Here is an 11629-nt window from a genome sequence, read left to right on the forward strand (position 1 = left end):
GGGGAAGTGTAAGGGAAGCACACTTTCCATAAAAGGGAAGTGCACTTCCCCAAAAAAAAGGGACGCTTCCCCATGCATTTTGGAAGCACGACGTTTCGCGCTTCCGAAACGCGTATCGGGGAAGCACGCTTCCCCTACTACATAGGCGCTTCCGGTAACTCTGGCTAGTACACAAGTGAAGAAGACTTTATTGCAGCCAGTGTGACTGCTGAACAATAGATAGAAGGATAGGGAACATACCATGGATGTCAACCGTGGATTCGTAAATAATTGTATGTAGTGTTATAATGTATTGCATCAATTAAAAATGCTGTGGAGTATAAGCTGATCCGACATGGGGAACAAAAATCAGAAGGGATGGCTGATCAAGCCCCATGTAGATTACCGGATTCTATACACAGTAAGTTAATGTATTTCAGCAGTTTCAGGTCAAAAAAATGCTGTAAAGTGTAAACAGATCCAATATTCTATAGTTTGAGAGAATATTGCATGTGCAGCATTTTTTATTACAACCCAGTAATGGTTATTCCTTTTTCACATTCCGTGAAAGGAAATTTATTGGCCTATAGACAGTGGAGGACATCAAGGTGAATTGTTGAATGCGATTTACCTTAGTTGCAATCTGATCAGACTCCACCATGTCATGCAAAATATCTTTTTTGCACAGAAAGAAGTTGGTCTAGACAAGTATATGATAATATAACCTGAAAAAATGGGTGCTAGCAACTGGAACTGGCAATCAAAAGGACAAACTGATTACTGCATAAAAGTAGCTTTATGCATTGTATTGCTTAGGCAGTTTGACCTTCAAGGTTTCATACTGAGATGAAAGCAATGACTAAGCTTAGGACCTACTAAGCTTCAAGTGGAAATCATGAGAAGAAATTCTTGCAGCGGATTGTCAGTATTTGAGAATCACTTGCAGATTAAAAAAGCTGGGGAAAAAAATACATTCCCATATGACTTGGGTGAAATGTATTCTTTCTTTTTATCTCACAAACTATCATCTTGAAACAGGTTGAAAGACTTTCTCACCATATAAGTACATCTCTTACCTAATGATCTAGGTAGCCCTGATTCACCAAGACAAATTTTTCATACCAAAAGAAATCTCAAAGCATCGCCAACATTGCTTAAGATGCAGTGTATTTTTAAACTCTTGAGATACATCTGCATTTTGAGAACTCTGGGTTGTCAGCTTTTTAACGTAAGGAGATTATAGTTCATCACCTCAGCTGAATGTATGCTTTAAAACCGTAAACACTTTGAGAAGAAAATTAATGTTCTTTATATGCTTGTGCAATTTCTCATCCATAAAACAAAAAATATATTTCTTCACAGTGCAGAAAGCTTCAAGATTATTTCTGCGTACTGCTTTACACATTAACATCATCCTGAGTCTTGCCTTTGCCTCTCCTGAATCCAAATGAATCAAGAAGTCCAGCCAATGCCTCAAATAAAACCGGTCTTCTGCAGGCGTCGCCTTCAATATCTTTGGCTGCTACCATGCATGTGATGTTGCACGTCTTAGTTCCTTCACTCTTTGCCATGAAACTCTGAAACCTGAATGCAGTCTCTAAGTTTTCCAGTTTTGGAATCAACTGTCAGGCTGCACTTTGTGCATTTGTTCATTTGCTATCATGAAAATCCATGATATGGGCATGGCTGATCAATCAGAACACATTGCAACCCAATCAGTTGCGTACGTTCATAACTATCTCATGCATATTTTATTTCCTTTGTGTATTCAAGATTCTAGTCAATTAACCGCAATTAGTTTTTGTACATTACAATATACTGAATTGGATCTGAATTTCGATTATTGCAAGTGACATGCTTGAGGAATTGCTTTTGTAGCTTAAAAATCTATCCAGAACTGAGATAGTCACAATCAAGCTCCAGTCTGCTTTTCTTATTGGACGAACAGGCACTGCTGTTTCTCATGTTTTACCTTTAATTTTCCTCTATGGTATGTACACACACTGCATGCTTGCTGAAAATTTTGTATTCTAGTGCTCTGGTTTTTATTCTTGTACTGAAAGGCAATTCCAAGAAGAAGACTGATGTTAATTTTCCATGCACATTATTGATTTTATTTTGTAGATTCTACAAGACCAGGGGTAAAGCTGAGCACAATATCCCTAGGAAGAGCTAGAGAGCCTATCATTGATGTCTTAGTTGAGTTCACAAAGCCTGTGTTTGGATTTCATGCTACTGGGATAGAAGTTGGTGGGGGGAAACTTGCAAGGCAGGTGCATACGAATTATTCTGAATATAAGTAATAATTAGTATTGTTATATTATTGTTTATCACACTGTTGTCATTGTCATTGTTGTTATTACCATTATTATTTTCTTCCATTCTGTTGTTGTTGCTATTGGTATTATTATTTTCTTCTATTGGCAAGTTGGAGAATGCCCCCAAGAGTGACCTATCAGATGAAAGAACATTATAAATCCATAGCCATCTGCTTTATCATCTGATAAGGATATATTTTTCTGTGCATCTGTTTGCCTCCTGCATGTATGTCTCACAGCCATGCATACTGTTTTTGTTTAGGCATTGACATGTACTTGCCATTGCCTCAGTTGGAATTCTTGTGTCATAACCTATGGTGATAAAATCCACCTTATCAATATAGAAACTCAACCCTGCCTATCTCAAACAACCTGCCCTATTCTAGGCACAGATAGCAACATCAAGACTCCTATAAGGTCCTAGGGCATCCCATGCCAAGTAGGGGTGGCAATGGGTTGGTTTACCCGAACCAAACTCTATAGGGTCTGGGTATGGGGATAAATAAGAACACACGATTAAGACCCGGGTCCGGGCCCGAAGGTCCGATTAATACATGGACCCAGGTATAGTTTGTGAAATTTTATACCAGACCTGGACCCAACCCGAGTTTCGATTAAGACCTGCAATTTTTCAATGTAAAAATGATAAAAAAATATGGTTTTACCGGGTGTGGTCCAGGTCCGGTTCATGTAGTTCTTATCAGGTCCGGGTATGATTTTTCTCATAGTGGCCCTGATTAGACTCGGGTCCGGACCCGATACCATACCCGAAAATTGGGTTCAAGTCTGGTTCCACCTGGGTACGAACCAAACCCGACCCATTGACAACCCTAATGCCAAGCAGTGCATCAAACTGGACTAAGGAAAGATAATTTACATATACAGATCAATAATGAACACTAGTTAGTCTGTTCACAATAAAATGTGAATGAAAACTGAAAATAACCAAAGCCAAATAAAGGAGTCTATAAAATGCTGAACAAAACATTATCAGAAGCCAAAATGCACTGCTGATGTGGTGTTTGCTTCACAAGGAACATACTGACAATTAATGATCAATGTATGCTTGCACCAAAAAAGTTAAGTGGCAAGTATCATTGATGCCTTAACATGCAAGCCACCATTTTGATTACTTAGAGTGACGACTTCTTTTTCATTTTGAACTTGGCTAGGCCAGATTAATTCCTGTTCCCTCTGCCATTTTCCTCAACAGAATAGGCATTGACATCACTGCAAAGTAGTTTCAAAGGAATAAGCATGAATTTTTTCCAAACATTCTTCTCTTTATGCTCTGTAGTCTATACATTGTAACCTGTAGTCTATACATTCTTCTCTTTAGTTTCGAAGAAATCAGCATGAATTTTCCAAACATTTTTCTCTTTATGCTCTATAGTTTATATATTGTAAACTGAATCTGTCTGTAGCGTTAGTTATGAAAAATTTTATTTTCCACACATAATTAACTGTTATTTTAGCAACTATTGCCAAGTGACTGTAAAGCCGCAGTAGCAGTGTCACTTCATTTTGTTGGTGTGTACTTGCGGTCAAAATATTATTCCTTTCTGCTATTATTTTCCATTCAAAAGTGAAACCATAGAATAATTATGATACAAGATTACATAATTTCTTGCTGGCTAACTAATCATTATGTATTGCTGCTTAAATGGCACATTCAGAGGAATGGACTTGTACTCTACATTGTAGTTTGTTCTTATTTCATACTGGAGATGCCTAATGAAATTTTGTGCTCTGTATAGCTGATTAAATTCTTATATTTTACCTTGCCACTTGCAGGTTTAAAGAGCTATCAAAAGCTCTCTATTCGTTAAGCATTCTAGCAGAATCACAGAATGTTGTATCTGTACTTATCCCAGAAGGAAAAGCAAATGATATCTCTGGAAATTTGAATCTGGCTTCCAACTACTTGAAAGTGATGTTTCGTAAGAAATAAGTTTTGGATTTAAATTTTAGCTTTTTATCATGCACATACTTTCTTCTGCTTTGTAAAGTTTGCTATTGCTGAAGCTAGAATTCAAATCTCTTACTTTTTGTTAAACTAAAGTCAAAGACATTTTAGGATAGATGCAAACATTTCTATCTTTTGTCATTTCAACCATGTTTTTTTAAGCTCTAATTTTAAAAGTATCTTGTACCAAAAAGTTTGAAGAAAGTTCTATATAATGTTAAGCTTCACTTTTCAGTTTTTCCAATGTACTTTCAGATCGATACTTTACAAAGTGATTTTATATACTAATTATTGCTTGTCAAATCAAGGTGGTTGCCATTGTTAAACTTCATGAACATGAGTCAGAAGTTTGAAATTATCCATTTTTTTGGAGTAGATGAAAAAATTTGGTTCTGATTCACTTGATTCAGTGCACAATAACATAAAAATTTTAGAATTAGAAGTCCCAAAAAGTTGATCACTGATTTTTGAAATGGTAAGATGCCATTCCTTTCAATAAATGTAATTCCATTTTATTGGAGAAGCATCCAGGACCAGGAAATTAAGTTATGTTAGCACTCAAGTTTTCCAAATTAGATATTGATGGACCTAGCAAAAATTCGCAGAACACAAGAATTTGCCTTTTATAAGGTTTTCTAAGGAAACAAGTTTCCATTGTGGACTTTAGTAACGTACTAGATTAGGATATTTTGATGTTCAGACAGGTTTCCCAAATTTCACAAGAAAATCAAGTTTTGCATCAAAATGATTAAATCAAAAGTACTTTTCTTTCTTAGTGCAAAACCATGGCAACCACATCTCTAGGGTCCAATGGAGTAAATAATACCTGTAACCTATGTCATAGGGACATGCCAAAATCCACACGTGTCAACTGAATACAACGTGACATGGTCAGACGACACCAAATATGCCATGACTCACCCTGGACACGGTTTTGACTGTATCTGACACAGTCAGCTACCATTGGATGAGTCAGGTACAGTCAATCCTAAGACACTTAAAATAATGATAAAACCAACATATAACACAAAACTGAATTCCATCTTTGGTGTGAATGTTCTGGTGCAATCATATCTAGATGCAGTCCTATTGCTTACAATATATATCCATGTTGATTTTCTCCCAGTTACTGTCTTGGTGCAGATTCCGTACCTGCTGTATCCATGGGACTGTATTCGTTTGTAACTGTGGGGTTCCTAGTGACGTCTTTGGCAGCTACTGCTCTTGCACTGGCTTCGACAAATCTTGCAGCTACTGGTGCTTTGACTGAGGAGCTAGCAAGTACCATTGCAGACCCATCTAGAAACCTCCTAGTGAGTGTCATATACTCACACTTCAACCTGTTTAATGTCAATGAAATGATCTAGTTATGCATAATATAAATCCAATTAGAAACATATTAAAAGTAATTCTTAGTTCTAAATCCTGATATCTTTTTAATTCTGAAAGATAATTAAGGCTATCAATGTGTAGCCTACTGCTTAAGTTCTTGACTGACATTCAAATGATGAAAACATCTAATAGGGAATGACTGGTCACCTGCAAGTATTTGCCTTCTCTAGTTGGCTTTCAGCAGACCTGCCAGTACAATATTCTCAGACAGTAAAAGGTCTCAGGTGGCTCATTCCTCATGCATGTGTTCCATGGAAGAAGGAAGATACATCTGTACAGTATTACAATCAGTATCCATATGGAGGCCCTGATTCAGTGTCAATAAAATATGGAGATCGTTTCCCAGAGCATCCTCTTAGTGATAGAGAAGTTGACAGCTTTGTTGGAATCAGATCCATAAACAACAGCCTCTCTCTTAACGCCAGTGACTATTTTACGTATTTTCTGGTTGGTAGCTTTGTTAAACCTGACACTGCTTGATATCTTTCAGTATTTATTTGAACCTCATTTGAAACGTTAGTCTCATTTTCTGCACAGAACGGGGAGCCATTATCTGCAGCCAATGTGATAAGCAACATGAACAATTATACAGGGTAACATGACAAGTTTGTTATGCTCTCTCTCTCTCTCTCTGTTTGTGTGTGTGATGATTCACTCAGAACTGATTGCATGATAGATTTTTCCAACAAAGGACAGTGTAAGTTGTACACTTAAAAATCCAAAACACTCCATTCAAAGCAGGTTAGATTTTGGTCTTGTTATGAAATTGCATCTTATGGCTCAATCGACTTTCGAACATCACTTTTGCTAGAGCCTATCCACTTAAGGCACACATTTGATCAATATGTATAGAAACTAAAGATATACTTTAATTCAATCTACAATTATATAAAACTTGAATTACAAAGCCAAAGGATTGAAAGAAATCAAAGGAAAACAATAATGTTTAACAAATTCTCTTCACCCTCCTAAACTATTCCTGAAAAGCCTATTTATAAAGAAAACACTGTGCTCTCATAGAGATATGGGTATGTTTAGGTCTTAGTCCAAAATTAAATATGCTTATTTTGTAAGGTGACCAGATCAGGATCTTATATTTGAGTTGAGCATCTCATATATATATATATATATATATATATATATATATATATATATATATATGTGTGTGTCAAGAGAGGGAGAGAGCAAAGTTTTGGAGGGCATCTTCTTATCAATTACTAGTTTTAAGTTTCCTAGTCATTTTGTACAGATGGCATGATTTTCAGAAGAACATGTTCTGGCTAGGAACAGTGGGTGGCAGTTTAATTCTTCTGCACTTGTTGATACTATGGTTCCTAAAATGGAGAACAAAAACATCAGTCAAAGGAGAACTCTGTATTCCAAGATTTGAAATTTTTCTGATGATTATTTTGCTTCCCTGTTTATGCCAGTCATCTGCTTTTGTGATTAGAGGTATGAGCTCTCCTACTAGAATTTCTTAAAGATTCCATTCATTATTAATGCCCGTGCATAAACTCTTCTAATTCCAAATATTGCACAAAGGGGGTACGACTGGAGGAATCACCATTGGGGCGCTTCTACTGGCTGTTCCTGTTGCACTGGTCTTATCAATTTGCCTATTCTCAACCACTGCAGTGTTCATGGGGAACTTTGTCCAATATAAAGAAATTAGCATTGAAAATGATGAGAGGGGCACATGGTATAGCCGTATATTGGATACAATTGCAGGAAAATGTACAATTGGAAAATGGTGTCAAAGAGATAAGTTGCCATCAACTTTTCTTCCAAGATATGGGATTCTGTTTGAGGATTTTAAAGGTCCTCCAAGATTTATTTTCGTTGAGAATAATGAGCATGGGAATATCCCCAATTGGGTAAGCAGTGACCACAGTGGCATTGGAAGGATGAGGGCCATAAGTTCTGATGATGGCAATGATGATGCTACTGTTCCTGCCATCGAGTGGATCACTGGTTGTGCTAGATCAGGATATATCATTGTTGATCTTATCAGAAGAATAGCTCTAGGCATCATCTTTGGAGCATACAACAACAACAACTACGCCTTCATCATCTTTGGAGCATATCCATTGGAAAAATCACTTCAGCAGAGCATTCTAGCCCTTAACTTCACAATGGTGCAATTCTTGTATCTCTTTTTGCTGAAGCCATACATCAATAGGGGAGTTCAGGTGGTGGAGAGTGTCTCCCTCCTCTGTGAGGCTGCTCTTTTTGGGCTTGTTTTCTTCACTGCACATAGGCACAAAATGAATGATCAGAAGATGGCTGGTATTTGGATGCTTGTTTTGTTGCTAATTAGCACTGTGGGGCAGCTCTTGAATGAATGGTATGCCTTGATCAAGTGTCTGCTTAGACTTACACAATCTGAGAAACCTTCCTTTGGTCTGGGTATGAAAACTGTTGCAAAAGGCATTGTTATTCCTTTCATTCCAAGGAAGCATTGGTCCAAATTCGTTGACCGTGGATTCTCTGAGCCCAAAACAGGTCTGGTTCCGGTTGTTCCACTAAATCCAGAGGCAGAACTAGAGATCAGAGGAGCTGGTCTACCGCATGTTGACACAGCAAGTGCAATGACTGCAACTGTGGTTCCTCTGTGCCTTCCAGATTCGCCTAGTCTCAATGACCAACATGAGCCATCAACTTTCTTGCCAGAAACTGCAACAGTGGCTCGTTTAGGATCATTCCGCAGAAGCGTCTCAGCAAGCACCAAGAGGAACAAAGTGAGAAGTCTGGATGAGAAGCGGCCAGAGGGGCTGAACTTTGCTTCCAAAAATGAGATGAAGAAGCTCAGAGAGTTGGCTAAAGCTAGTTTCCCAGGAGGTAAGAGCAGTGAAGAGGTTGGTCCTAGTTGTGTTGCAGAAGACTGTTCCTTTGGATCAACTGATGGCTCAGAAACCTCCTCTTTAAGAAACAGATGATAAGCTCAACACAACACAACAATTCTCGAGAGAATTCTGTTCCACAAATGGTGTTTATGGTTATCAACATTCATAGCAATGCATGAGAAGGATTCTGAATGCTAGTTGCATGCAAAACTGCAGGCTTCTACAGAAGATTCCCGAGTTACTATCCAATCCTTGTTCTCTCCTCAAACCCCTTCAGTGTGTCTTTTTGGAGAAAAAGGAGCTTGTTTGGTTGTAGGGTATGTCATAGTAGAGACTTTCTGATTATCACACAGCTGGAGGAGAAAAAAAGAGGAGTTTCTTGTTCTAGTAGTGTTGACTTGTAAAAATAAAATAATACAAGGTTTGCTCATCAACAGGAAGGCCTGGAAAACTTGGTGTTTCAGTGCAAGAGTGTTCAGTTTGCACTTGGCAATCAAAAGAGCTGGTATGAGAAAGAAAGCTTTGGTTGTGGGCTTCATAGTTGTATTGATCAAAATTGATTTATTATTTCAGATACTTTTGTGTTCTTATTATCCCCCATTGCTGAGTTAATTTGCATGAAATCTTGCATTTGAGAAGTATGCTTGCCTTAAATGAAAGTTCTTTTCACGCTGGGAACTCTGTAGAGACTATTCCTAGCCCTCAGTTTTAGCCATCAGGATCCTGATGGCGCCTTGATGAACGGCATCCCCAACTCCATGGTTGTATTGCTGACCTTCTAGATAGGTCCCACAGTTTCTTTCAAATCCATATATGCTCTAGATGAGCGGCATCTAAAGAATAAAAAAGATGCACGGTCGACAACAATCTCAAAAGCTTGGCGTTTGAGACAATGAACGGCATCAGAGAGACCCCTGCTGATCCGCACTCCCACTGTCACTACGAGAAAAGTGCAAGTCTGAAGGATGGAATCCATGTGAGTTTTAACATTAGGTTAGGCTCTTATGGACCATCTATATCATAAATTGTTTGGAAGCAATGCAATTACTAGGCTTGTGTGTGCTTAAAGCCTTAAAGTTTAAATAGAGACAAATGAACTACGGATAGTGCCCCGCCATGCATTATTGTAATTGTTATAATTAAGTGTGATAAATATCGGTGATATTTTAAAAAAAATCATGAGAAATTACTTGCCATATTTTTTGGTAAATATTGACAGAAATTAATTTTAGATTTTTTAAATTTAAATTTTAATTTTAATTTTAAATTTATTTATTTTTGTAAAAATTAATGAAAATGGGTTTTTTATTTTTTATTCATTTGTTGCCAAAAATGCGATTTATAAAAAAATTAAAGTCTCACGAGATTTTGGCTGCTCATTTTACCAAAAAAATGGTTTGTCGTTATGGTGCTGCAGGCCGGGTGGTTGTGAGGATACTAAGAGGAAGGCACTGGATCAAACCCCACTGGTGCACGGGTGTGTCCATAGCATTTAGAGGTGAGCCACTTAAATCGGGCCTTTAGCCGGTTCAAAACCCGTCAAACCTTAATTTTGTTTGACTGTTATAACTGTCATAAAAAGGCACACAATTGACGTATAGAATTAAAAATTTTACAAGTTGTAGAAAATTCCATCAGCTTTTCGATGCCACAAACCGTTTATAAAAATTCCTTCAGATAAGGAAGATATTACCGATTTAGTGTATACATATATTGTTTTGTTCTAGCTATCACAATTCAGTGCTCAGTCAGAGAACAGGGCTCAAAATTTCAAGATTGTGTAAAATTTTGTTAGCTTTCCAATGCAACAAATCGTTCATAAAAACTCCATCAGAAGAGAGAGATATGAATAATTTATTGGCCGGGTGTCAGGCCGAAAATATATAATAGTGGGTAATATGCATTCGGGTGAGTAGAAATAAGTCACCTGAATTCATATTTTCATTTTTTTTACATGAGACTATCAAATAAAATCTCAAAATTTTTGAAATATGATATTCACACAATCCATCATAGACAAATTCCATTTTCGCAGCTGTTAGGCTGAAAAATCAATCTGTCTTCCCGAATACTATTTCTTCATAAATAATTTTGGTATTTTCAAAAATTTTAAGCATAGAGATATATATTTTTTCATGACAAAAATAACAAAATCATAACTAACAGCATACCATATGCATGAAAACATTAGATCGAGAGTTCTAACTAGAATTTTTGTAAGAAATCAATATATATTTCCCTACTGTATTTCAAAAATATTTTTTGTTTTTGAAAAACTCATGACACATGACAAACATGAGATTATTCGTTTTTATTTCAAGTAAATCATTCTCTCTAGGGGTTGAACCGATTTTCTCTGAGAAAATCATATTACACCCCTCTTCACTACTCCAAGTCAGATTTTTACGAAAGCTATTTTTTTTGACAACTTAATATTTCGAATCTGGGCTAATCGGCTAAGCTTGATTTGCCCGTATTCAAACCCAATAGTTGTTTTGCACATTATTTTTTTTTGCAGGCCTTACATCATAATTTTCATCACATGTATATATGTGTGTACATCCCTGATTTAGAGTGTATGCACTTATATTACTATGAAAATAAAATTTTGATTTGGTTTCAAGCCAAAACTAATTTTTGAGAGGGGTTTTCTTCAGAAAACCCTCTCTATTCTAATTTTGACAAATTCAACACTGAAGCCTCGCATGTTGGGTTTGGTACAAGGTTTATTTTATTAGAAATCAGAATAAACTCATGCCTATGAGTTTCGATTTACGTGTAGAGAATAGAACCCCTTACCTTTTTGCGAAAACACTCCTCTTGGCCAAAAAATAAAGTCTCCCTAAGTGAACCGATTGTCCTCTTCGTGTAGTGGTTGTGGCTAGATGCTCAACCCACTCCCTCCAACATGTGTAAGTTCACTTCTTGGTTGCACAAGAGGGAAACCACAAGAAGATAGAAGAAAGGTAAGAAGAAAGAAGGGTTTTTTAAAGATAGATAACAAAAAGCTAAAAAAAAGTAAAGAGGGCCAAATAAGGGGGGTGTGAGCCCCTCCTCCCTTTTTATAAGCTATAGGGATTAGATCAAACCCTTGATCTAATCACTCGTAACTTACCTTTCTTCTATTTCAC

The 11629-nt window shown here is 37.0% G+C and overlaps 1 protein-coding gene across 1 annotated transcript; it reads left to right on the top strand.

Annotated features, from left to right (window-relative positions):
• Nucleotides 1–334: 334 nt before the first annotated feature.
• Nucleotides 335–9086, top strand: LOC149833407 (uncharacterized). The gene is made up of 9 exons (XM_090013429.1): nt 335–400; nt 1858–1969; nt 2104–2278; nt 4092–4237; nt 5407–5576; nt 5788–6102; nt 6193–6248; nt 6905–7107; nt 7198–9086. Exons 1-9 carry the CDS (start codon nt 335–337, stop codon nt 8589–8591), a joined length of 2637 nt encoding a protein of 878 aa, XP_089869555.1. The 3' UTR covers nt 8592–9086.
• The last annotated feature ends 2543 nt before the right edge of the window (nt 9087–11629 follow it).

Source organism: Nuphar pumila, chromosome 7 (genome assembly GCF_984573655.1).
Source record: "Nuphar pumila chromosome 7, dmNupPumi1.hap1.1, whole genome shotgun sequence".
In the NCBI taxonomy this organism is placed as follows: Eukaryota; Viridiplantae; Streptophyta; class Magnoliopsida; order Nymphaeales; family Nymphaeaceae; genus Nuphar; species Nuphar pumila.